A 25,722-nucleotide genomic window follows, 5' to 3' on the forward strand; every position below is an offset into this window, starting at 1 on the left:
ATCTCGGGCCGGTTAGCCTTCGAACCCACCGCATATTGCCTCCAAGAGAGGACGTACGCAGCCGAGACATACGCTTGTACAGTCTGCACAGGGAGAAAGCCTAATGATTCTGCAGCAGGGAAGTCATGGCCGATTCAAGAGAGGCACCAGTTCCTGCAACGAATGCTTGCAGTACCTAAAGTCTGCTCAATAATTTCCAGTCATTCTTTACGGATGCTTTCTCTTCAAGTGGCCTATGAATTTGTTTTCTCCATTTAGGTAAAAAACTTAATTATTTGGGCAATCTCACCATGTTTCATGGCACTGAAACCCAGGCGGCCAAACATCAACACACGCAGAACGAAACAAATCATGTTTCATTACTGTCATTGTCATGGTGTGCCAACTGTGATTATCTTCCTTTTTTTCCCTTTACAAGCTCTTGAGTTGACCGGAGCATCAGTAGTAAGCTTCATTAGATACATCAACTAAAGCAAAAACCGCCTCCTGCAAATGATAATTGCACAGTATTAAATTAAATTCTGGGGTTTTACGTGCCAAAACCACGATTTGATTATGAGGCACGCCGTAGTGAGGGACTCCGGATTAATTTTGACCACCTGGAGTGCTTTAACATGCACCCAATGCACGGTACACAGGCGATTTTGCATTTCACCCTCATCGAAATGTGGCCGCTGCGGCCGGAATTCGATCCAGTGCCCTCAGGCTTAGCAGCGCAACACCATAGCCACTATGCCACCACAGCGGGTAACTGCACGGCATCTAGTCGGGCCTGCAAGTAAGCTTAACTTAGGCACAGAAAAACAGAACACCGACCAAAATGGTGTTGTCAAAGGAGTAAGATTTCAGCTTCCACACTTCTATGTAGCTTCCATCTGGAAAGCTTTTATGTAGAAGCCAAACATCAACCCATTTCACGCCACTTTGGTCAGCATTGTTTTTCTGTTCCTAATCCAACACGTTGTCCTCTTTCTTTTTAACCAAACAGAGTCTACACAACCTTTATATATCACTTTGTTTAATAATGAAAATATTCAGATTTAATTTCATATTTGAAGGTTGCTTTTTGTATTATTCGTATTTGGTTCGATTAGGAAATTTCACTATTTGGGCACCTGCACCAAAAAGTGAAGGCCAGCTACCCATTTCTGACTACGGCACAGGGGCCTTTACTTTTTGCGACAGGCTGCACATTACTTTGCTGAAAGTGCACAGCAGAGAAAATAAAGTAGAAAAATATATCTACATCTTTATTTATGCTTTTGTGTTTGTAGGTTCACCACACTAAATGCACTGAGCTGTAAAACAGAAATTTAATTTTTTCTCATTTTTTCAGCACTTCTCTTTAGTGTCCCTTTAAGCAAAAAAAGAAAAGAAGCTTGAACACTACACATTTGCATTAATCCAAGCTGTGGCAGCTAAAAACAGTGTTTACACATCTAATCTAATATGCAACGTCGAACACACCATTCTGCTATCGCTAAAAACTAAAGCAATATGGTGTGCCCTGTTCACACTGTTCGAATGGTTTCTCATTACTAGACAGTGCAACTCCAAAAATGTGTACATTAACTGTTAAAAAAAAAAGAAACATGAGCCAATTAAAAGCTTCACATAGGGCTTAGACTGCTCAGTTCCACTATCTCCCCAAAAGTGGTGCTCTAGACGATTTCTTAAGCTTATGAGAGCAAAATGACAGGTGTCCTAAAATATTCTAAACTATGTACAACACATGCAAGCAAATAGTGCTTAACAACAGTTCATCTCAATAAGTGACTGCATGTAGCAAAATGTCAAATATCTACAGTTAGGCTCAAGCCATTCGAGTAATTACACGCTTGCATCTGGCAAAATACACCAGTATGCAACAATGCACCCTACATGGTTCATCCTTGGCACACAGCAATAAAAACACTGTCTACATTGGATCACATGAACCAGATAAAATATTTGTGTACACCCCCACCCCCCTCTTTTCTATACAGGAATGAAAAGTTCAAATGTCTCGCAATGGTCAGGGATAATCAGGAAGGAAAGCCGTAGACGCTGTCAGAATCAGATTCCTCTTTTGGTGTCATGCTGAGCCTTGATTTCACAGAGTCCATGCTGCTTGAGCTGGGAAGGAACGAATAAAAAAATTTATAAGGTTGGATATAACATCAATAGTGCCGCTCAACATACTATATGTAGAGTTGAGAGGTAAAAATTCTCAGCAAGAAGAGAAGAAATGAACCAAAGATTTTGGCACACTTTCAGAGCTGTTCACTGGTTATTAGTGTTCATAAACTTGAACAATTTTCCATGCACGATCCTGACCAAACAAACATCATTGTTGGTTCTGCGGGTGACAGACTGGCCAACCAGCACCTCAACTCAAGCAAGTTCAAATAGTCACCAAAAAGCAAAAATGCACTTACTGTAGTGGGCAATGGCAATTCATGTACAAGATTTTGCACAAGCAATATCTGACTCTACACTATGTACCAAGCAATCCACATCTGGAAATGTCATACTGCTATAAATATAGCACAGTCTGTAGGAACTTTATTTTCCATTATCATATGAACAACATCACAGTCATCCCTTAGCACTGCTCCTCGAGCAGCACGAGCCCATTGCTTCGTCACTATGAAAGCTATATGTATTGATGGTTGGCCTTCCCTGCACCATGAGAGTTTTCATATCTTTTAGAAGTTAGTCAATCTCACAACTGGTGCCATAAAAGCTGGGATACAACAGCCAGGGCTGCTGTAAACATTCTGATGGTTCATGCTGGTGCGAACCTCTCTCCGAGAAGATGACCTCCCTCAAAACAAAATTACGACGCAGGACCACACTTTGGATGGATGTCCTCCTGGACAAAGATGTTTGGCCTCAGGTATCGAGTGCATTGCTTGTTTATAGACTATAGAGGATAGAGTACCCTTTCAAGTGAATCCAGAAACTTGATGAGCACAGCTTCGCTACCATTCGAGTAAACAGCCAAGTAGTGAGCTCTAGCGAACTTTTTTTCCAAAGCATTACCTACCGCTAGTACAATGTCTGCCACACGAATGAAGTTACCAAATTTTGAGCTTGAGACATTTGACGGGATCGTTGAGACTGGTGTTTTGGAGCCAATTTGAACCTGCTGTCCAAACGAACTGCAAGCTAAAGGATGCTGAAAAGTTCCATTAACCCTTTGCAGTCCATTGTCGGGAGGGGCCCGACAACGCAACATGGCAGCAGCGGTCCTCTGTCGGGCACTGCCCGACAAGCTTTCTCGTGGTTAAATTGCATGCGCATTGTCTCATTATGCAGGTTGCGCGATCTCTTAAAAATGTCAGTAACTGATTTGTTTTGAGTTTTGCTTTTTTTTTTTACACTAGATGGAGTAGCTATGTGGTTAAACCCTTCGATTGTTCGAGTGGCGCGCAGCTCAGATTCGGCGCCGCTTGCAGCGAAGCATGGCCGCCTTCTTGCCAAGTGCCTTCTACGGCAAAAATTCTGAAGCTTTTAGTGAAAGCAAAGACGATTTTAGTCAAGAAGAGAAATATGTGCCTCCATCTGATGACGAAGAAAGTGATTCAACAGAAGCCAGCGACGAAGACGACGACGATGCTTGAGACGGTGGCAACAACAACAACGATCATTATTGTGCAAGTTGTGCAAGAAGTCGATGAAATGGTGGAGGAAGCTTTTTTTTTTTTTTTGCTTCTGGAAGTTTCGATTGTAAACAGCTTTATTTTGATGAGAATGCAGCTCGTGAAGCAGGGAGAGAAAGAGCAGTGACACCTGCAGTATTAGAGGAACCTGATAGAGCAGCTGGTGGGTGACGTAAGGGCTCACACTAGGAAGCGGGGCCCATCTGGACGTTTGGACTGCCAACAAAGGCTGGATGGAAAGCCCCATTTCATATACAAGATGTCCGGCCGAAGTAGCAAGGACTGCGCTGTTTGCAGTGACCGGAAAACAAAAGGGGGCAGGAGGGAAACAGTGTTGTTCTGCAAAACATGCAGAAATAATCCCAGACTGCACGCAGGAGAGTGCTTTGAATGCTTCCACACACTGTCCAAGTATCGCTAAATGATTTCGGGACAAAAAGAAACTGAAAAAATAAACACCATGTGAGTTTTTCTCCCACAGTTGTCGTTTTCTTTCACGGCACCCGAAACTAGAGAAATAGTTTTGGACCGGAACGACCGGAAAGTGGGTAAAAGTTTTGGACCGCAAAGGGTTAATTGAGTCTTGTAAGTGGACAGGCTGTGCCTGCAGTGTTTGGAGCGCTGGCAAGTGACGAGTGCAACAAGGATGTAACAGATTCTGTGCAAAAGATTTGGTGACATTCATTTTTGTGCACGACCATTTTAAAGCACTGATTGACTTGAAATATGTTTTGTCATCATATGCAACCACTTACTCAGTGTGTCGCAAGAGCATGAGATACAATCCCCTTGCAGCCACTAGCATTTCTGTGGTGCCTGACCTGCTCCCCCCATCACTAAGAGCCCTTCAGTACCTCTTTTACCACCATGGAAGTGTTCTCCCTCGACAACCACTGCGAGAGTGCCAGGAATAAAGGGCGAAGCTAACGCCCCTCACCAGCTTTAAAGGGCCCCTGAACCACCATCAGCTTGAAAATTAGTTACATAGTAGTTAATGTGTACTAGTCTACAATGAACATACAGCCACAATAATTTTGTGAAATGGTGCAGTTAGTAGCAAATTTACAGGCGTTTTATGAACGTCATGAACGACTAGGTGGCGGCCGCTGTTTCTCGCTTGCCTTTGCTACCCTCCCCACAGACGCTCTCTCCTCGTCACATACTCTCACCAACTCTATGTGTCTAGTGCTGCAAAAGCTATGGGTTGCATTCAACACACCAGAAGAAAAGCTTCTCCATTGTCTGCCCCCAAATCCCCCTCCGCACGCCGCCGCTTGAATGGAAGTTTCATAAAAGGTTTAGTGGCCCTCCATTCTTTAACACAGTCAGCCACATTGGCAGTTGTCCCACGTCAGCAAACCAAAAGACGGCATTTACACCTGGTGACATCACCTTGAGCACCATGTTGACATCACCCCTACGTGGGAAAAGGCACCAGAAAAGCCAGGAGAGAAGCACGGGATTGTTTTTTGAATTTGTGGGGTCCGCACGGCGCGTAGCGCTGTCATGCTCACAAACGATGACTGCCACCGCATTCTGTACACAATGCGCGTGTTTATTTGCAATGTGCAACAAAATGTCAGAAGTGGTTCAGGGGCTCTTTAAATTACTTTGCACTGGTACATTTCAAGATGCTATGAAGGTTGGCACCACATTTATACCGATGACTCAGTAACATCCAATTCTTCTACAATAGGCATCTCGATTAAATCTTTTAAAAGAACAATTTTAGCGAGGCTCACATGGTAACTGGAGTGCTGGAGTTACCATGTGCTGGAGTGGCATATGGTTGCTCATCGCAAGTGGTGTCCGTGAATTTCTCTAAAAGGGATAGGTCAGACTTTGGGAGTGCCGTTGCGTGGAACTTTCAACGTGCTCTCTGATGTAGCAACAGTACAGACCTATTTGAAACATCAATCATGAAAGTGATTTTTACATGCCGAGTAACCTTGCAAGGAGTGATCATACATGTCTATATCGCATTCGACTAAATGTTCCTCATACGAACTATACTCCTTGCAATAACTGCGATTGACATGATTGCCACTGTGTTGTAGGTGATCTATATGTATCAAGTTTTGTGCATCTGGAAGTGCTTTCTGACAAAAAGAGCTAAGACCAGTAGCGCACCCAGGATCTCTGCCAGGGGGGGGTTGACAGTTTGCCAATACCATCTAAACAGCACTAATTTCGATTTCTTCACGGGAAATTGTCAAGAAAATGCGCTTCTTGCGAGTGTGCAGACGATTGCGCGTCTTGCATCTTAGTTGCAGCACTAAAATGCGTAAGGAAAGAAAAGGGTTTAAACAAAAGGGGGGTTAAGTCGGCCTCAGGGGGGGGTTACAACCCCCGAATCCCCCCCCGTCGGTGCGCCACTGGCTAAGACTATATGGCAGCTCCACCACATTCTTAGTCCTAGGAGGAACGCTGGTGTGCTTTGGTGCAATGAAAGCATTATTAGTCTTCCACCAGTGCACTGGCCTTAACCAAAGACTTTAGTTGCCTGTTACCATGCGTGTTTGTTACTTGTGTACGCTGTGTGCCTGCGTACTATGCATGAGTGTCATTTCATGCATCACCCTTGTCACATGGAGAAGCTTGCTAGGCGTATAGCCAGGCAAACATCTCCAGCTCCCAATATGGAATGTCTCTCTCTTTTCTTCACGGACAAAACTAAGCCAAATGATTGTTTAATAAAGATTGCATTGCTCGTGAATATTTATGAGAGCAGATAAATTGAGCACAGTAACTTATAGCAAGGCAATCCGACACTTTCTTTCAAGAGGGCTTTAGAAGATGTCGACATTAGTGCTTCTGCTTCCATTCTCACATCATGACTAGCAAGCACAAGCGAAAAGCAGAAATCATCTGTTTGATGGCACGGATTGGCAGTGTGAAGCAATTTGTGTAAAATCTACACAACTTTCAGCCACACCATTTGGTGCACATGACCAAAGCGCCCAGGATAATGCTTGATAGAATTTTCATAGAGATCTGTAAACCAAGAAATTATGACACTTGCTCTTAGGTTCTTCATCTTGCTCAGTTTCTCATGGAGGAGCTTCCTAACATGTGTGAATGCCAGTATATCAAGAGGTGCTCCTATTAGGGTAGTTAAAAAGAGCAATAAACCTTCCTTCACACAGACGGTAATGTCAGCCATGTTGCTGTCTTTAACTTCCTTGACATTTGAGTAAGAGAAGCAATTTTGAAGAAATGCAAATAAGCCACTTGTTTCATTCTTCATGCCATCTGCACCTGGAGCTGCAGGGTTCATGGCTCTCATGGGATGTTTTCTGTTTCCACGTATTTCACATTTCTCTCTTTGCAAGACCAAAAATAATGCCAGCCGTAGCTTCTTGCCTTATGTTTACAGTTTTTAGAGCACAGCGAAGGATGAAAGAGCGAACGCCGAGCGCAGCGGGGGATCAAAGACAGCGCGAGGAGGAAAGTGAAGGAGGAGGGTGCAACGGAACCATGAGGTGGAAAGCGGACGAGGAGAGTATGGCGAAAGCGCAAGAAAAAAAGCGCAGTGCCGCGCAAGACTGCTACGAGATGGTGCCAGAGTAGCGCGCCGTTGTCAGTTCACCGATGGCATGCGGCAAGCCGCGTCTACCAATACCATATAGTATGGAAACAAAGCACTGCATGAGTGGAGGTCTGTCTGCGGCAGCTGCTGAGAATCACGCCCACGCTTCCTGCGTGTGCTGCCTCTCGCGATCTCCCGATTAGTGAGGCAGTCGTGCCACATTTTGCTTCGTTTGCAATGTGCCGCACAAGACAGATTGTCCATGCCAGCCAATATATCGCGTAATGAAAACACATATAGAGCTGTGCTCAAATTTCACATTAGGGAGCATCGTAATCGTCGGTGAAATTTTTTTTAAGAATGCGCTTCCGATACATTTTCAAGCAGTCACTTTTGCCTCACCTGTTCATCACGAATAAATATGAATTCTATGCACTTTCCTGTATCACAAGGTAAGCTTGCTCACCTGTAGCAATTTTATCCCAATAATTATTTAGGATGAGATACCAAGTATATTAGATATTAGAACCCTTAACCCTTTCAGGCCCAAATTAATTCTGTTCATTGTAAAAAATTGGTCTTTACAATTTGAGATGTGCATGATCGTGGTAGTGAAAAAAAAAAAAAAAATCTGTGCTCACACTTTTCAATCAAAACTTATTAAATGATTCCAAATAAAATCAGTGGGGCTTGGTGGACTTGAAACGCGTCGTTTCAAGCAATACGTGAAAAGTCTATTTTCGATGAAACTCTTTGAAGCAATTGTTTTCTTTGTTGAGGCAGAGGTGTGTGCCACACTTCTCGCACCGAATGCGGAAGTAAGAGCACATTCTTCTCTATTTTTTCTAGTTTGCGCAATGACTTCTTTTTCATCGACGAATCAATGTCACCTCGAGGGATCAGCACAAGCTTCGTGACTTCTTTCTTTTTCCAATAAAACTCGCATGCGCTCATTGTTGCCATCTGTTCCGAAAGAAATTGCCCCCCAAAAAGTTTATCTACACGGCATAAGCTCATATCAACAGCATAAAATCACAAAAAGCTGAGCAAGGCTCCACCAATAATACAGGCTCCTGACGCGATAATGATCCATCAGGTAACACGCGCCCAAAACATGGCCAAGTACGGCATGGAAACGCCGTTTGCGCGCAACAAACACGCGATTTAGTCAGTGAGGTAACGTCAATCGAAAATGTATCGCGTGAGTAGTCGGGGCCGCTAAGTCCCAATGATTCCATTTGGAATCATCAAGATTCGCAAAGATCTCCGGTACCCACAAATACTTTTTGCCGAATAAACTTACTGCGAAGGGATCGCATAGCACCTAATAGTTCAAATCGAAATGTTCGAGACAAAAATAAAATAATTGTCGTACCTCTGCACGGTGAAAAGAAGAGGGGATCTCAGCTAATGGCAGGAACAGTGCAAGCGATTCTTTTATTTTTTCGTTCAGAGGTGACAGCACTTCCTTGAGTCTACCACCTTGCCAGCATATGTAAAGCAAGGGCTAAATACGAGTTGTAGCGTAAGAAAAACCTTTTCCTTTTTACCCGGGGTTGCCCACTGAGCTACAAAATTGATGATTCCATTTGGAATCACTGGGCCTTAAAGGGTTAACTATACACTGACAGCAAGTCTATCAACAACAATAAAAGCACACATTGCATTAAAGGAAGAGTAGGGTACTGTCCCAATCTTCCCAAGTGTGCTGCATGAAGTAAAATCACTTTTCAAAGAGATGGGTTGCCGATTATACTTGAGAGTATGGTGGCTGCAAACAATCCATAAATACAAATTTCGCAGGTTATTCCCATCCAGATGAGTGCCCTACTATTTAGACAAAAGGTTCAAAGAAAGCAAAGGCAGGATAATTAACTTTTAGCTGAATAGACATTTTTAACACACTAGTACCACAGCAGGCCAAAGTGGCCTCCCATTATGATTAAATCTAAGTACACTGGCACCATCTGCAGAGGCTTTTGTGAACTGCATGGAGCAACACTTATTCTTGGAAAAGTAATTTGACTATTCCCCTCCCCTAACCCTTAAACTTTTCCTGCCTCTCCCCCTTACATCAGAGGTCTCACGCTTACTACCAAGTAACTGTTAGGCTGCATAAACAGTAGGTAGCGCCTCATGATTATTACTTCGATGTGTACTGGGGAAGGTGGAGTTGGGTGGGGTTCATGCAGTTCAAGATACAAAGGCAAGGACGGTTTTACACAGAAGGACTTTGCAGGCTGTTTGCCTCTCTTGGCAGTATGCCTGAGACGTCTGGTATAGACTAATGCCCGACCACCACAAGTATTCAGGCATGTTCACTACACGTAAGAACCAGCATATTGAACCAGCGTAAGAACCAGCGTAAGCATATTGTAATTGTGAAATTTTCTGGCTCCTGCACGAGTGGAATAAAATTTCAGTTGATAACATTTTTTCCCTTGAATGCTTGATTGTACTGATGCGTTTTTTTTATTTTCACCCATCAAGAGTATGCAAGATCAGTCAGCATCTGAACTGGAAATTTAATTGGTAAATCTTCAAGTCATAAGCAACTGTATCCATGGAATAAAGGAATTCAAAAAGTGGTTAGTAATGGATCCATAATAAAGTGACAGAACAAACTGTATTTATACAAATAATTAGGGGACATTAAAAAAAAGTTTTTCATTCGGAGGTTTTACCTCCCAACACCACGATATGATTATGAGGCGCGCCGTAGTGTACAAACTTGTACAAACTTCTCACGACTACAAAGCACCTTGGACTTGCCCCGATTGATTGATTAATAGGTTTTAATAGTGCAAGAGTCAGTTTTGGCCAGAGAATTCTGGCCATATTGTTTGACATGTCCTTGTGCTTTGAAGAGTTGACAACAGATACCAATGACTATGCCTTTCTGCCAACATCGAGCACTATGAAATACCCCAATGGCACAACCATCGCGATTTCTGAGGTCCATCCATCCTTAAGTGATGCCTTGCTGACAAATAAAGATGAACCCACTCTGGGGTTTTCCAATGTTAACTGCCAGAAATGAGTAGACTGTGATAAAAGCAGACTACCTCACTGACTTTGTGGAGACCTAATGGAAGTGCTGCTGAGGTAGCATGCTCCTTTGTCAAGAATATTGTGTGGCATGGCACACTTTAAGTACTCATCATGAACAATGCATGCTGTTCGCAGCTGAGCTGATGCAAAAAATGTTGCGTTTCAGCCAAACCAACTACTGCAGGGAAACTGCCTATTATACCCAAATGAATGGCCTCATAGAGTGCTTCAACAAAATGCTTGCCAACATGTTCGCTATCTAGGTCGACATCAAACAAGACATGGAATGCCAACCTCCCTTAATGACCCTGTTCTAGCTTGTAGATGGCAGACAAGCTGCGACAATGCATGAAGCTATGCTACCAAATGTCACTGACAGTGACATCAACCTAGATGTTGCCCAGTTTCGTCAATGAGCAGATAAAGCTTGACTGCATAATTGAATTTACATCAAAAGTCGCAGTGGAACGATGCCTGTGGCTATAACCTATGACACCGCAACTTTGACTATGTATCCAGCAATCGTGTCTGGTTATGGATGCCAGTTCAATGACTGGACTGTATGAGAAGCTGCTCCGTCAATACTCTGGCCTTTATAGCATCATGCAATGCATAGATGAAGTGGACTATGAAGTCATGCTTTAAAGGTACAGCAGTGAGTGCACAGCCTGAAAAGTTGTCCATGTAGTGCAGCTCAAACAGTTCTATGAACGTTAGCGAACTTCCTTACTTTTTTGCCCAGATTTATCATTCATTTTTATGATTGAGTTCAAGCCTACTTATCTGTATTTTCTGTTACATTTGCAGCATTCAAACAATAGCGAATACTTTTTAAGTGAGGGTCACTGTTACACACACATTACTTTACTTTTGGCCAGTGATAACTTTCACTGAATTAGCACTTCTACTGTGCTATTGCTCACATACTACTACATGTGATTGGCATACCCATCATAAGTTTGCATAATAAGGAGTTTGATTGTTCTACTCATTTCTCTCACCAGTGTTTCTACACCAACACTGTCACTACCTTGCGACAGTACGATGCATTTATGGCTCATTCTAAGGTAAACGAGTTCCAACAAGTGGATGCAACATCTTACATTCTTTAATTTGACAGACCTTTGTTATATCCTCCCAAGTTCCAGCTATGGAGATTTGTCCAATATATTGGACATCAAATACTCCATCACTATGCCGTCCTCAGCGTATTTTTCCGCATAAATACCATTTGTCCAATATTTTGGACACCTACTAGTGCCATCTATGAAGTTTTGTCGAAGTTGCGCCATGCGCATCCTGAAATAAAGGAGACGACATGGCGGCGTTCAGCGGAGCGGCCTTCTACGGCGACCGCCGGAAACATAAATACTGTTCATGGTATTATCTGACCATTTTACCGTGTTAGTTATGATTAACTGGAAAGGTAATGATACAGGGAGTATGCTGAATGGAAAATTTTAGTTGCGCGTACGCTTGCTTTTCTCTGCTAGTGATTTTATGTTGCATGTCCAACACATTGGACACTGGCACTCAAGACCACCATTGCGGATGTACGGACACCATGTGCAGTGCGTTGAACGCGTGTTAATTTTGGTGTCACGCGACGTTTCTTTGTGCTTGCTTGTCTTAAGTGCGAAGCACGCGAGGAACCCGGGCTGTCGGCGTGTCATGTCGTGGTCACGCGCAAAAACACAGTCAAAACAAGTGCAGAATTAATCAAAACCGGTTCAAAATAAACTAACATGTTTGAGAATAATCAAGCATTAAGCGCATTAATTAGCAGACACTCGTGAAAGTAATTAAAATCTTGTAATTTGATTGCGTATCGTCGTGGCCACGCGCAGCATAGGCTTTGGCTCCACGTGCGTGTCGCTTTGCCTCCATGTGCGTGGCGGTTTCCCACCAGTTGTGCCTTAGCACAGGTGTCAAAACACATGGTGGATTGCTAAACACAAGATAAACAGAGGATAAAACAAGATAAGCCAAGGAAAACACCGGCAAATCACTGCTTCACACTTCCCCAGCTTTCACCTTGAGTAATTACCGCAGAGTTTACCAAGGCCACGTACCAAATTTTCTTTTATGGCGTGCATGGATAAAGTGCCTCTTTTTTTTTTTCATTTCAGGGCACAGGCCTCGCGTGTCGGATTGTCGGATGACACGGCAGAGCAGATACTCCAGAGCAGCTCGTCAGTCCTCGACTTGTCGGACAGCAACGATGACACTATCGCTGTTCCGAGCTCTTCTGCGCCCCTTTAGGGCCAGAAATTACGACCCACTTCGCATTTTATTTGATATTTGTAAAATGTTGATTATTAATGGTTTTTCCAGCATTGGTAACAATTTTCTTCTGTAAAGTAGCTTGCGTTGCTGCAAGCCCACTATTTCACAATTTACCCGATAGAGTTCCAGTGTCCAATATATTAGACATCATGCCATACTAAAACCATGGACATTACTGAAATAATAAGCGTCACTTTTTATCTTTGTTGTCTACACATCATATCTTGAAAGTTTCACGAAAATCTGTGAACCTAAATCCAACCCGGAAGTCAGGAGGATATTGCTGTCACCAGAATGGCTATAGAACTTCCTCATAAGTGTGAAAAACAGATGCCCAGAACAGCCAACTTATTTGTCTACATTTTACTTTGGCAGGACAGTGCAGCTGTTCATGGACATAAGTGGTACATGGAAGTTGTGCAAGGACTGAATTTACTAGTAGTGTAAGCATGCAGAGGGGAAATAATGAATAAGCTTTGCATTTGCATGTGTGATCTATGCACCCATGCAAGCTGCCCTAATCTGTAGCAAGAAATTGTGAATTTTTTCGCAGCTTCACATTTTCATGAGTACACCTGGCCTTTTTAGTAATCAGTGGCATTACCTGGGAAAATCTATAACTTTCTTTGACTTCTTTTTCTTCACCATGCTTTTCGGTGGCGCCATGCATGGAGCAGCCTGCATTGGGAAAAGAATCATGAATGCTGAAACTAGAAAAAATATATTCTGAACTAATTCTATGAAAAAATTTGCAACATGGGACCACATAATAGTTAATACAGCATTATCAGCTTATAGTAATGCTCCCAAAACAGGAAAATCCAATCCTCTTAACTCGTCATCATTACATCTATACTCCATCTCGCAAGTCGTTTGCAGCACTGCTGAAGGTACGAGGCGTATAAGGCAATATCCTTGTGCAGCGAAATATAGTTCCGGGTGTAACTGTCTGACTAATGGCAGGATTAGAGAGTTTTGTGTTTACTAGGTACATGATGCATTAAAGCGATACATGACACGTTGGGACCTTCGCGCATGCAGGTCGTATACTGCAAATTCAGCAGCCGCTGAGCAGATGACGTGGAGTGGATGAACAGATCTCGAGGGGCATTCGACCTTCCTATTGGCTAAGGAGTCTTGCAGCTTCCAGACTGCTGCAAACAAGTTGTGAGATGGAGTATAGACACCTTAGAACTGTATACCACAAGTACCAGTGCACAGCACTTCGTTTGCTCTATATCTCGCAAGGTGCAATGCCAAAAGCTTTTAAAGGGCTCTTCACCAGACTTGGGCATTGAAAACAGACAAGCATGGTGCGTAGATCATGCAGTGTTGAACTTGCCTGCAAACGCTGCCACCAATGTGTGCCACAAGAACAGTTGAAAATCTCAACAAAAACCTGTGTGCCCCCCCTCTTCTAGGACCTCCTATCTCTGCCAGCAGAGACATCAAAGCTGTCACCTGTGTGTCACATGCAAAATAAGCCTGCAATGCACAAAAAGCCAGCAGCAACGTGAACACATCAAGGATTCCCATCAAACGCGCAGTGTGTGCAAAACAGTTTCTGGAAATGTGATGCACAAGAAAAGTAGGGAGAAAAAAAAAAAGGAAGGTGGGGGTAAAAGTCATGTGAGCTCTTGGGTGTGATATGAAGAAGGCAGGGGAAGGATGTCACTTGCCAGCATTTATTTAAGCAGTGGGAGAAGGCCTTTGATGCACAGAAGGCAACTTGCCCCTCCTTGCACTATCGCCTCGCAACATTTCTTCGGCTTCTAGCTTTGCTTTTAATAAGCCCTGTGGGATGCTTCTTGCAGGCGGGTGCGAGAACTACCGTCCGTGTCGCGCAGGACGGCACAAGCGCTGGTGTGCGAGCTTGAAATGCCGAGCGGTCAGAGCTGCCCTGACATCACTGCAGGAAGATTAAACCTTGGCCGTTTGTGGTCTCAGTGTCTTTCTTGATGGCCACGTCTAAGTTTGGGAACGAATGTCTCCACAACCCTTTTTAAAAATTATTGTGGTAGAATGCTCCCTGAGGCGCTTTATATATCCAGAGCCCAGTAAAAATTTTCAACCGAGACTAGCAAGGGGCCCTTTAGGACTGCTCAGCCTTGTGTCTATCTGTGTAAAACAATAGAGCATTGTCAACAATGGCAATTGTTAGAAAACGAAACACGAAGACACCTAAGCACTTCTTACGAGTTGTGAATGCGAAAGTATTATTGTCCAAATGAATGCCACTGAGCGGTCCTTCGAGTTTTGCGCAACGAGTAATGTACCATAGCGGTATGTGCTGCCTGAGCCAGCAAGCAGCAGCAGCAGCCTGCAGTGCCAATGCCGCAAGCCACCGGAAGCAGCAGCGGTCACCAAGGCCAGCAAGCGCACGCAGCAGCTAAGCCCAGTGGGGGTGAGAGAGAGAGAGAGAGATAGGAACCATGCGCCGGCTTCCGAGAGCGAGAGCGACGTGGCGCTGTGGCAAAGCCCTTCCCCATTGAACAACACCTGGTGCGCTACCGTAGCAGCAGGTGTGGAACTTAGGTGCCGTTTTGCTGCTACAGACTAACAGATATCGGCTTTTTTGCTTAGTGGGCCATTTGACGCTTTCACATCAAAAAACAAGGCCATGATTTTAATGTTCAGGCAACTAAATATAGTTATATGATGTTCAGCAAGCTAAAGAAAGTCTGAAATCTGTGCTTTCATCTACGCAGTTGAAGCCTGATAATCACGCTGTGTAACATCTAGATGGTTCATCTACGCTCAACCGACCAGCCAGCCTGTCGTGACCTGTAGCTGGCAAACCAACACAGCAGTGAAGAGCTCAGGAATAATTGTGACCACCTGTGGTTCCTTAACATGCACCCAAAGATACACTAGCATTTCTGCATTCCACCTGCATTGAAATGCTGCTGCTGTTGCTAGGAATTGAACCTCACTACATAATATCCTAAAAAAAAAATACTCTGGGGTTTTATGTGCCAAATTATGGTGCGTGCTCATGTGACCATCTGCACTGTTGCAAGGCCATATATGAATAGTTTAGGTTAGCATTTCCAATACATTTTATACCCAATTTTTGTGCCATATGATGCGATACTGTGATCCAATCACTATATATGCTACTTATTTTTGCTTAGAGTTAATGCAAACGATAATGCTGGAGTGCCATATTGTTTATGTGGTATCATAAGTGGTTTACACCGGTGCAGATTGTGCACTGCTGAACAGTTATGCAGTGCAGATAGCATGCTCAGTTTGGGATCACATTTTATGTTGAAAGTAGCAAGTTAGTAATAAAGAAAAAGAGGGGACAAAAGAGAGAGACAAAAAAACCTCAGACACATACACAAACAGCAAGAAGCTAACTGCTGTTGTACAATCTTCAATCCTTTTCAGTCAGAAAATTTTAGTCACTTATCAGTCATTGTGTAACTACGTACAACAAACAAAATATACTATGTCATACCCTTTGGACCCCTTTGGGGACAAACAACCACCACATATGTGCACAAACGTGTTATGAACAATTCAGTATTTATATAGCTCTCCTACATTCTACAGTCCCAGCTGAATTCTGTAAGGATATTGCCTTACTGAAAGCATTCTCCCAGGCAGAGACATGGTTTAGTGCTGCAGGCCCCTTAGTAGGACCATGTTTCTTTGCCGGTCCCCCGTGTTATATTTTGATTGCTATAAACATGCATTCTCTGCTTTTAATACTTGCGAGATTTTCGTTCTCTTCCCAATAAAAATTGGTGGATGGGCATTTCAACTTTTGTTTTTTGCCCATCGATATCTGAAGAAATGCTCAATCAATATGTGATGTGACAAGTGGTGCTTATGTTCTCATTTCTTAACGCATGAAATCCGGCGTTTGACGGAATCCCATTTGGTTTGGAAGAGGCATGATGAAAAAAGGGAACCGTAACGAAGAAATTTTTTTTAGTGAGAAATTAAACGAAATTTCAGCTATCACACAAGAGCCTTCCTTGTTCACAATGACAATGATGCGAATGAGCAGAAGGTTACGTAGGCTTGAATAGGTCGCGCAAGCATCGCACATACACGTGTGGAAGGCTGTAGCAGCATGCTGCATGTTGATTAAGATGAAGCTTACGACAACAGAAGCCTCAGGAAGCCTGAAAGCCATTTCTACACCATTCGATGAATGCTCTGACAAGGCATAGCTTGCACAATTGTCAGGCCTTCCTATGGATGTTTATGTGTCACCTGAAAGAGGAATACTAGTACACGTTCATTCTATGCACTGAAATGCCCAGTAAGGTCTTGATGAGGGCTAGTTGGTTCATATTTAGAACTGAGGTTTGAACAGCGCAAATAAAACAATGACAAGAAGAAACAAATACCACAGACAAGTGCTGACTGCCAACTGGAAGTTTATTTGAAATTCTTCAGCCATTTATACTTTTTCCAGCATAGGCATGCATACACCAGTCAATATAAGAATTTCAAATAAACTTCCAGTTGGCAGTCAGCGCTTGTCTGTGTTATTTGTTTCTTCATGTCCTTGTTTTATTCGCCCTGTTCAAACGTGAGTTCTGAAATGACCCATCCATGGACTCGCTGAACATGAGTCATTTCCACAGAAGATATACAGCGAAAATGTCTTTTTTTTATTGCAATGCAGCAAAGTGCACTTGCTACCCTTCTATGGTTGTGTTGTGCTCTCATGTCCTACACACAAAGCCCTGCGTCCCATGGCAATGACAAACATGAACATACGTTGAAAGAGACCCAGAGAATGGCATCACATAACCATAAAAAAGTGCGCCATTTACTGTGAATGGAGAAATGCCTAATAGAGTTTAGGTAACCATCTTAAGCAGCACGAGGTGTTCGGCAAATTAGTGATTTTACCCCTTAAGGAATCTTGATCACCTCAGCTAGCCATGAGTGATCACTTTGACTTACTACAAGCCCTCTTCACAACATGAATAACGGTGGACATTCGATCATCATAATCGCTTTTATTGAATTAGATTTCCCACAATATTTGCAGACATAGTATTTCTGTGTACTAATCATGTTATTAAGGCACATCAGGTCAAAAGAAAATGAGTCAGTATAGTAGCTTTTTGAAAATAAAGAAAAAGAGCTTTAAGGTTTAATATGTATGTGAATAAAACCCTAATGGAAAAACAAGGAATGAAATAGAATTTATACTCTCTGCTGATCCCAGCATAGTGCAGGATGTAGAAGTGTTAGGTAGGGTAAAGTGCAGTGACCATAGGCTAGCGAGGTCTAGGATTTCTCTCAATTTGAAGAGAGAAAGAATAAAGTTAGTCATGAAGAAACAGGCCAACCTAGACGCAGTAAGGATAAAAACAAACCAATTCAGGCTGGTGCTCGCAAACAAATATGCAGCTTTAGAACAGGAAGATAAAGACAACATAGAGGTAATGAATGAAACCGTAACTAGGTTGATCTCAGAAGCAGCAATTGAAGTGGGAGGTAAGGCACAGCACCAAGGCAACCAGTAGGTAAGCTGTCCCAAGTAACAAAGGACCTAATAAAGAAACAGGAAAACATGAAAGTGTCAAACTCGAGAGATCAGATAGAATTCGCTGAACTGTCGAAACTGATCAACAAGAAGAAAGTGAGGGATATCTGAAATTATAACGTGGAAAAGATTGAGGAAGCAGCAAAATATGGACGCAGCATGAAATCAGTGAGAAGAAAACTAGGCATAGGACAAGGCAAAATATATGCACTGAAAGATAAGCAGGGTAATATCAGCAATTTTGATGACATAGTAAAAGCAGCGGAAGAATTCTATACTGAGCTGTACAGTGCCCAGAGCAGCCAAGCTACTTTCATTCGAAGTAGTGATGAACAGGATACAGAGGCCCCTTCTATAACTAGCGATGAAGTTAGAAGAGCCTTGAAAGACATGACCAGGGGAAAAGCTGCTGAAGAAGATGGAATAACAGCCGATTTAATCAAGGATGGAGGAGATATCATGGTTAAAAAGCTTGTGGCCCTTTATACCCAAATGCCTCACGACTTAAGTGTGCCAGAGAACTGGAAGAATGCCAACATTATACTAATCCATAAGAAGGGAGACGTTAGAGAATTGAAAAATTATAGGCCCATTAGCTTGATTTCAGTATTGTATAAAATATTCACCAAGATAATTTCCAATAGAATCAGGGCAACACTTGACTTCAATCAACCAAGAGAACAGGTTGGCTTCAGGAAGGGATATTCTACGATGGATCACATCCATGTCATCAACCAGGTAATTGAGAAATCTGCAGAGTACAATCAACCTCTCTGTATGGCTTTCATAGATTATGAAAAAGCATTTGATTCAGTAGAGATACCAGCAGTCAGAGGCATTACGCAACCAAGGAGTACAGGATGCATACGTAAATATATTGGCAAATATCTACAAGGATTGCACAGCAACCTTGGTTCTCCACAAGAAAAGTAGGAAGTTACCTATCAAGAAAGGGGTCAGGCAAGGACACACAATCTCTCCAATGCTACGCATGCATGCATGCATGCTCTCCAATGCTAAGCATGCATGCTTAGAAGAAGTATTCAAGCTCTTAGACTGGGAAGGCTTAGGAGTGAGAATCAACGGCAAATATCTCAGCAACCTTCGGTTTGCAGATGACATTGTCCTATTCAGCAACAATGGGGACGAATTACAGCAAATGATTATGGACCTTAACCGAGAAAGTGTAAGAGTGGGGTTGAAGATTAATATGCAGAAGACAAAGATAATGTTCAATAGCCTGGCAAGGGTACAAGAATTCAGGATCGCCAGTCAGCCTCTAGAGTCGGTAAATGAGTACGTTCATCTAGGTCAATTACTCACAGGGGACTCTGATCATGAGAACGAAATTTATAGAAGAATAAAATTGGGCTGGCATGCATACGGCAGGCATTACCAAATCCTGACTGGGAAATTACCACTGTCGTTAAAAAGGAGAGTGTACAATCAATCGTTGCATTCTACCGGTACTAACATATGGGGCAGAAACTTGGAGGTTAACAAAGAAGCTCGAAAAAAGTTAAGGACCGTACAAAGAGCGATGGAACGAAAAATTTTAGGCCTAACGTTAAGAGACAGGAAGAGAGCGGTGTGGATCAGAGAACAAATGGAGATAGTCAATATTCTAGTTGACATTAAGCAGAAAAAGTGGAGCTGGGCAGGCCATGTAATGCGTAGGATGGATAACCAGTGGACCATTAGGGTTACAGAATGGATACCAAGAGAAGGGAAGCGCAGTCGAGGACGGCAGAAAACTAGGTGGAGTGATGAAGTTAGGAAATTTGCAGGCGCAAGTTGGAATACGCTAGCGCAAGACAGGGGTAATTGGAGATCGCAGGGAGAGGCCTTCGTCCTGCAGTGGACATAAATATAGGCTGCTGCTGATGATGATGAACAACATAAATATTACGACAACAGATGGAATTAGTGCTATGTTGTATCTGCTGTTTCTACTGTTCTCTTCATGCTACCCATGTTCTATTAGACATGGGAACATGCGCTTTTTAAGTAATGAATGGAGATATGCAAATATTTTAAATTTCGTATATGAATTGAATAGTCTTATTTTTCATTCATGTTTGATTTGAAAATTCATTATTCACAATTGTTGAATATTCGTTTCTATTTGAATGTAAAGGATAACAACACTTATGGTCTACAGGGAGAAAGACCCTTGCAAAGTGGTGGTGGTTCAGTTTCTGCTGCAGGAACGCCATTGTTGTGCATAAGCACCAGTTCCCAAGTAAACACATGGAGCAGGTAACGTCTGCATAGTAATTTCGTCATTCAATAAGAATGCCTCATCTCTAGGTAGCATATGAATTTGTTGTCTATATTTAGGCAACACAATTTATTATTGCCCAATCTCTCCATGTCCATTGAAAACAGTGTGCACTGAAGCAGTAGAACACCTAGGTCTTTTAAACAAAAACTCAATACCCTATGTGCATCTGGTGATGTGCTGTACCTTTGCTTTTTTACTTTAATTGTCACGGTGCACCAGTTATGATCATCTTTCCCGTTTACAAGCTCCTCAGTTGACCGGATGTCTAGTTTTGAATGGCATTACATGATCTATCAAATCATGTAAATAAATCTTTCTTTTGATAAATGAACTCAACACAACATTTGTATTTCATTTTGTTTAGAAATGAGAAAACATTTGGTATTCAATTCAATATTGGCAGGTCGTTTTCCTGGAACATTCTTATTTCATTAGGGAATTTAGCTATTCAAACAACCTTAGTGATGAAGAAACCTTACATTCAGGTCATAGCTATGTAATATTTGTTTTGCCAAAAAAAAAAAAAAAAAGGCTCATTATTGGCTTTTTAGAAAAAGCTTATTGGATGCACGATGCACTGAAGGAGCTGAACTTTTGCACAGCCTGAGCATGAAGTCTGGAATTAGGGGGCCAGTGCATGGCATTGGATTAATTTAAGACTATGTTCCCAGATAGTACGAAATTTTCGTTGATAGTGTTTCAAACATGCATGACTAACCTCAATATCCATTATATTCACTTATATTGAATCCATGAATATCAGGCGTCCCCAACTTTAGACAAAAAACCCACTCTCAAGGTTCCTTTTACACTAAAAAGACTGATGCTTACACCATCGGCAACACTGTCAGCAGAACCCCAGGGCTTCAGCTTCTGGACTCCGAATGGATTCGTGAGAACTGCTGCAGTGCGCTTCACTCTACTGTTGAACGACCCCATCCGCATGAAGCCCAAGTCTTTTTCAAGGCTCCGAGAAGCTGCGAGAAACCAGAGAAAGGCATTGTCACTCTCGCAACAGAAAACAAGTTACAGTGAAACATAAAAGCAATCCCACTCATGATATTTACTTAAAGCAAATTCAATAGTCAAAAACAAACAATAAAAGGAATACCATTCCTAAGCTTCTACAGCAAACAAAGCAAGCAATTCACACAAAAAGCAAGATATCAAGAGAACTCATCCCTGCAACATCACAAACAAGCAGATCAAAAGGAACCAAACAGAACTATGGTTGTTTTCATGAAGGGCACAAACATTTTCCAAGTATGCATTAACTTTGATAATACCAGTTGTGCTGGCTCAGAGGCTATGACCTTGCGCTGCTGAGTACGAGGTCACAGAATCAAATCCTGGCTGTGGTGGCTGCAGTCCAATGCAGGCGAGATGGGCAAACGCCTACAGTTAACCCAAAGCCCTTGACTACAACTCCCTCATAGCCCTGAATGCAGGCTCCACCCTTAAACCCCATTAAATAATTCTTCAATTTAAAGAATTGTTTCAAGATAACAAATTTAAGATGCCATCAGATGCCTGAGCATGTTACGGGCCACTCTTTCTTTTTTTTAAGAAACATTTTTGACAAGAAAATGTAAAAGGAACATTTAATGGAACCCAAATCTACAGCACCGTTAGTCAGCATAAAGAGATTGTCGGATATAAGTACCACAAAAGCCGAATGGCAGCAGTTGTAGCCTGCAGCCAGTAAAACAGTATGGCACTATGTTGGTCACACACTAGTACAGGTAGGAAATCTGAAATCGAGGCTCAGGCTCAAGAAATATTCAGCTTTTTCTTGGATGCTGTGCGCCGTAAACTTTTGATGCCCACAGTAACATTTTATGTACTGAGGAACATGTTAGAAGATTATTGTATTGTGCAACTTCCCAGTGTATTGGAGAATCCTTGCAGTCTCGAGTATTTTGGAATAATGATACCAAAATAGACAAGCACAGTAGTATTATCAACGGCCGCAGTACTGCTTTACAAAGCACAGAGACTGACAGCATCTCATGGCTCATGAAAAGAGGTATAACTACAGTCCCAAAGAATGTGATGCAGCCATGACGTCAAGTAATTTGATGTCTGCTCCTTTTCTGTAAAGTTTTGAATGTTGATCACCTGGTCAGGCATCTGAAGCCCATTTACGGCAGTGGAACAATCCTATACAGCCAAGAAATATTAGCACAATATTAATAGAAGATTTTAAAAGCAACTGCTTGAATCGCAGAAAACCTTAAAATTTGGTCAACAAAAGTGGCTATGAGTAGCTGAAAATGGTTATACCCAATTTTTGCTATGATGTGTCAGCAAAGTCTGTAGGAATCAGACACAGGTTAAAAATATCGATTCCAAAAATAGAGCCCCCATTGCTTATTTTGATGACAGCCGCACACCACTGTCCAGGATAGTATTTTTTAACCAATACATGAAATCAGCAGGAGATAGTAATCTTGAATATACTTACACAATTATGCTCAGTGTTGGAAAAGAAAAAGCACAGTGCAAATATTTAAAGGATAGACAGTTTCCCAAGAATGTAGTATGATGCAATACACATTAGTAAGGTAACAACTTTTTAATGTAACTCGCTACATGACTTCAGATGAGAAATAAAAAATGGGGAAAGTGAGTGTAGTTTGTGTTACAAGGTTGTCACCACCCTAAAAAGCAACTTGCACAGTTTGAACCAATGGAAACGTTTAAACAAATACATAACAGTGTTCCCAGAATACTGCATGAAAGCAAGAATATATGTTGACCACAGAATACTACAGCCAAAACCCCCAAGGGTTTAGTGGGTGTCATGGGTGCAATACAGAGGAATATGGGGTACAGATGCTGCCACCATCAAAAGCATGCAAAATAAAAAGAGGGAGACCTTTGTGTGAACACAAACACTTGGTAGCAAAAAAAAAAAAAAAAAAGGGTGCCACAAAAACATCCAGCAACATCAAGGTTTGACCAGGTGCACTGTAATGCAGGAGGCAGAAGTTGTTAAAAAAAACAGACAAAGCACCAAAAGCAAAGGAGACATTCCACAGTGCTAAGCCAAAGGCAATCCTTACCTCAAGATGATGAAGCCTGAATGCCAATGAGGCAGCCTCCTATAAAATCTGTCACAGAATGGGCCTGGGTAAGGTTTGTCCCCATAATGAAAATATGCATGTGCTCATAATGACAGGCACCCCATCACAGAATGCACCGCACTCAAATCCACACTGACAATATAATAAAAATAGAATGCATGCCTTTATTTTTCAAAACTTGACATTAACACATCATTTATAAGGCAAAGCCACAGACAGAGATCAGAGCTAAAAAAAACATTTACATGTATGAGAACACAAAAAGATTTGACTGCCAGGTACTGCAGCTCAGTCATTACACCAAGAAAGTGTTTGTGAAAGAAATGTGCTTTCACATTATCAAGACAAACCTTTCATTAAAGCCCTTGTCAAAAGTATGGTGACTACTCTGTGCACTGTCACACCATTTGCCAAGCTGTGTGGGCCTGCTGCTCACTTGAGAGCTCCAGCACTCTACACTGCAAAAATCAAAGTATAAGGCCTCAACAGCACCAAGAAAAATGTAGCAGCCACACTGGCATGCCCAAAAAAAGCTCTGCTGGTCTCACATATGAGATGGCCAGCATACTTTTGACAAAGACTGTACATGTGTTCAGTTCTGACCAAGATCATCGATAACAATGGTTTAGCAAAACGAAAAAGTGACCAATGAAGTACTGATTTGGTTTATCTCGAAAAATTATCTCACACACAATGCTGTATAAATAACAAATTAATACAGCTGAATGGAAACAAAACCAGTAACCCGTTTAGCACCACTGACACATCGGTACATTTCGGTGTTCCTGCCCTGCCATGTTCCTTTTGACATTCCTTTTGTCAGATAGGAATGTGAGGACCACACCGAGAGAATTTGTCATTATCTGTGCCATTTTTCATTTCAGCACAACCAAAAATCAGCTGTTGTATTTGTTTTAAAACATAAAAGAAAAGACACCGAAAGTGTTAAGAAATATTTTAGCAACATTTTTCCAATCACATAGTAAAACTAATCTGAAACCAGGCAAGACGATCAAACTATTAATGAAGAAACATTGAAGTATTACCGTATTTACTCGACTGTAAGGCGACCACGATTGTAACGCGAGGGGCGACCTTTCAATGCGTCCACCAAGAAAAAATAAAACTGCAAAAGTAACATGAGGGGTGACTTTTTGTTGCGTCCAGAAAAAAAAAAAAGAAAAGAAAAAAGCCGCTAAAGTAACGCGAGACCACCGGATGCATGAAAAAGTCGCAGTTTCACCTGAAAAGCGAAGCATCAATTGCGATAGCAAATTATAGTATACAGCTATATGGAGTAAGGACAGCAGTTTCATCGAATGTATAAACTTGGACACATTCGCTTACCGACTGAATTAACAAGAATCGTGTCAGCTCGCACAAGCAAACATGAATAGACCACACTCGATGGCCGCGCACAACCGCTGTCAAAACGCTGGCGTGAGCAAGCACGCCAGCAGCAGCGAGCGAAGGTTCGTACGGTCTATTGCTTGAACGGAAACTGAGTGGCGAAAGCACAGCGTGTACAAAGGTAAGAGCCGTGTGGAGTTCGCTTTCAAGATCCGGCACGCGCGACAGCCCGCAGCCACGCAAAGTACAAGTACGCAGTTGGTGGCAGAGTAGAAGCCGCACCCCCTCCCTCCCTCCCCAAGTACAAGTACGCAGTTGGTGGCAGAGTAGAAGCCGCACCCCCTCCCTCCCTCCCTCCCTCATAAGTATCCACAGACACAATGGTGCACATTTGGTCCAGTTGGTGGACATCCCGCTTAGAGAACAAACAGCGCTCAGTCGGCAGAAAAGGGCAGGAAAGGAGACAAGACAGGCTGCCACATTTTCCCTCTCATGTTACCATTATTTGTTTACCAAGTTATCGGAAAAAAACTGGCTGCTTCCGAGTACACATATTACATTCTTGAACACACTTCTGCGCTCTTGAAAAGTTGTCACCATTGATTGCTTTATCACGGATCCATTTGGGCACTTACAAATACATAACATTATGGAATGTCATGTTTACAAGTGCTTTGTTCATATACAAACACGAAAACACACTGCCATCGTTTCTTACTTGAGGCAAGCAGTTTGCATGGTCAAAGTATGAAACATAACAACGAAAGTGCATGTCAGGCATTACAACCTGATCCATGGGACTGTCTAAATTAGAATCAAAGGGAAGAGCATTGAGTTTTCCTGAGAGCACCTAGGGTGCTTTCATATCCTTACTTTCACTACAGCTGCTCACCTGTCCATGACACCCTCCACATTCTACTATAAGAAGACTAGCAGTGTGCAATTCTACAAAATTTCACATTAAAGAAAGGACA

The 25,722-nt window shown here is 42.3% G+C and overlaps 1 protein-coding gene across 1 annotated transcript in view; it reads right to left on the reverse strand.

Moving 5' to 3' along the window:
* Positions 1-1,233: 1,233 nt before the first annotated feature.
* The window catches only part of LOC125939676 (ankyrin repeat domain-containing protein SOWAHD-like), an 84,414-nt gene continuing 59,925 nt past the window's right edge, over positions 1,234-25,722 (reverse strand). Inside the window, exons 7-9 of the mRNA XM_049664981.1 lie at positions 21,144-21,289; positions 13,115-13,188; positions 1,234-2,115 (exon numbers count right to left, since the gene is read on the reverse strand). Of these exons, the coding sequence (XP_049520938.1) occupies positions 2,025-2,115; positions 13,115-13,188; positions 21,144-21,289 (311 nt within the window). The 3' untranslated portion in view covers positions 1,234-2,024. The remainder of the gene's footprint in view (positions 2,116-13,114; positions 13,189-21,143; positions 21,290-25,722) is intronic.

The sequence above is a fragment of the Dermacentor silvarum genome, chromosome 1, assembly GCF_013339745.2.
Source record: "Dermacentor silvarum isolate Dsil-2018 chromosome 1, BIME_Dsil_1.4, whole genome shotgun sequence".
Lineage (NCBI taxonomy): Eukaryota > Metazoa > Arthropoda > Arachnida > Ixodida > Ixodidae > Dermacentor > Dermacentor silvarum.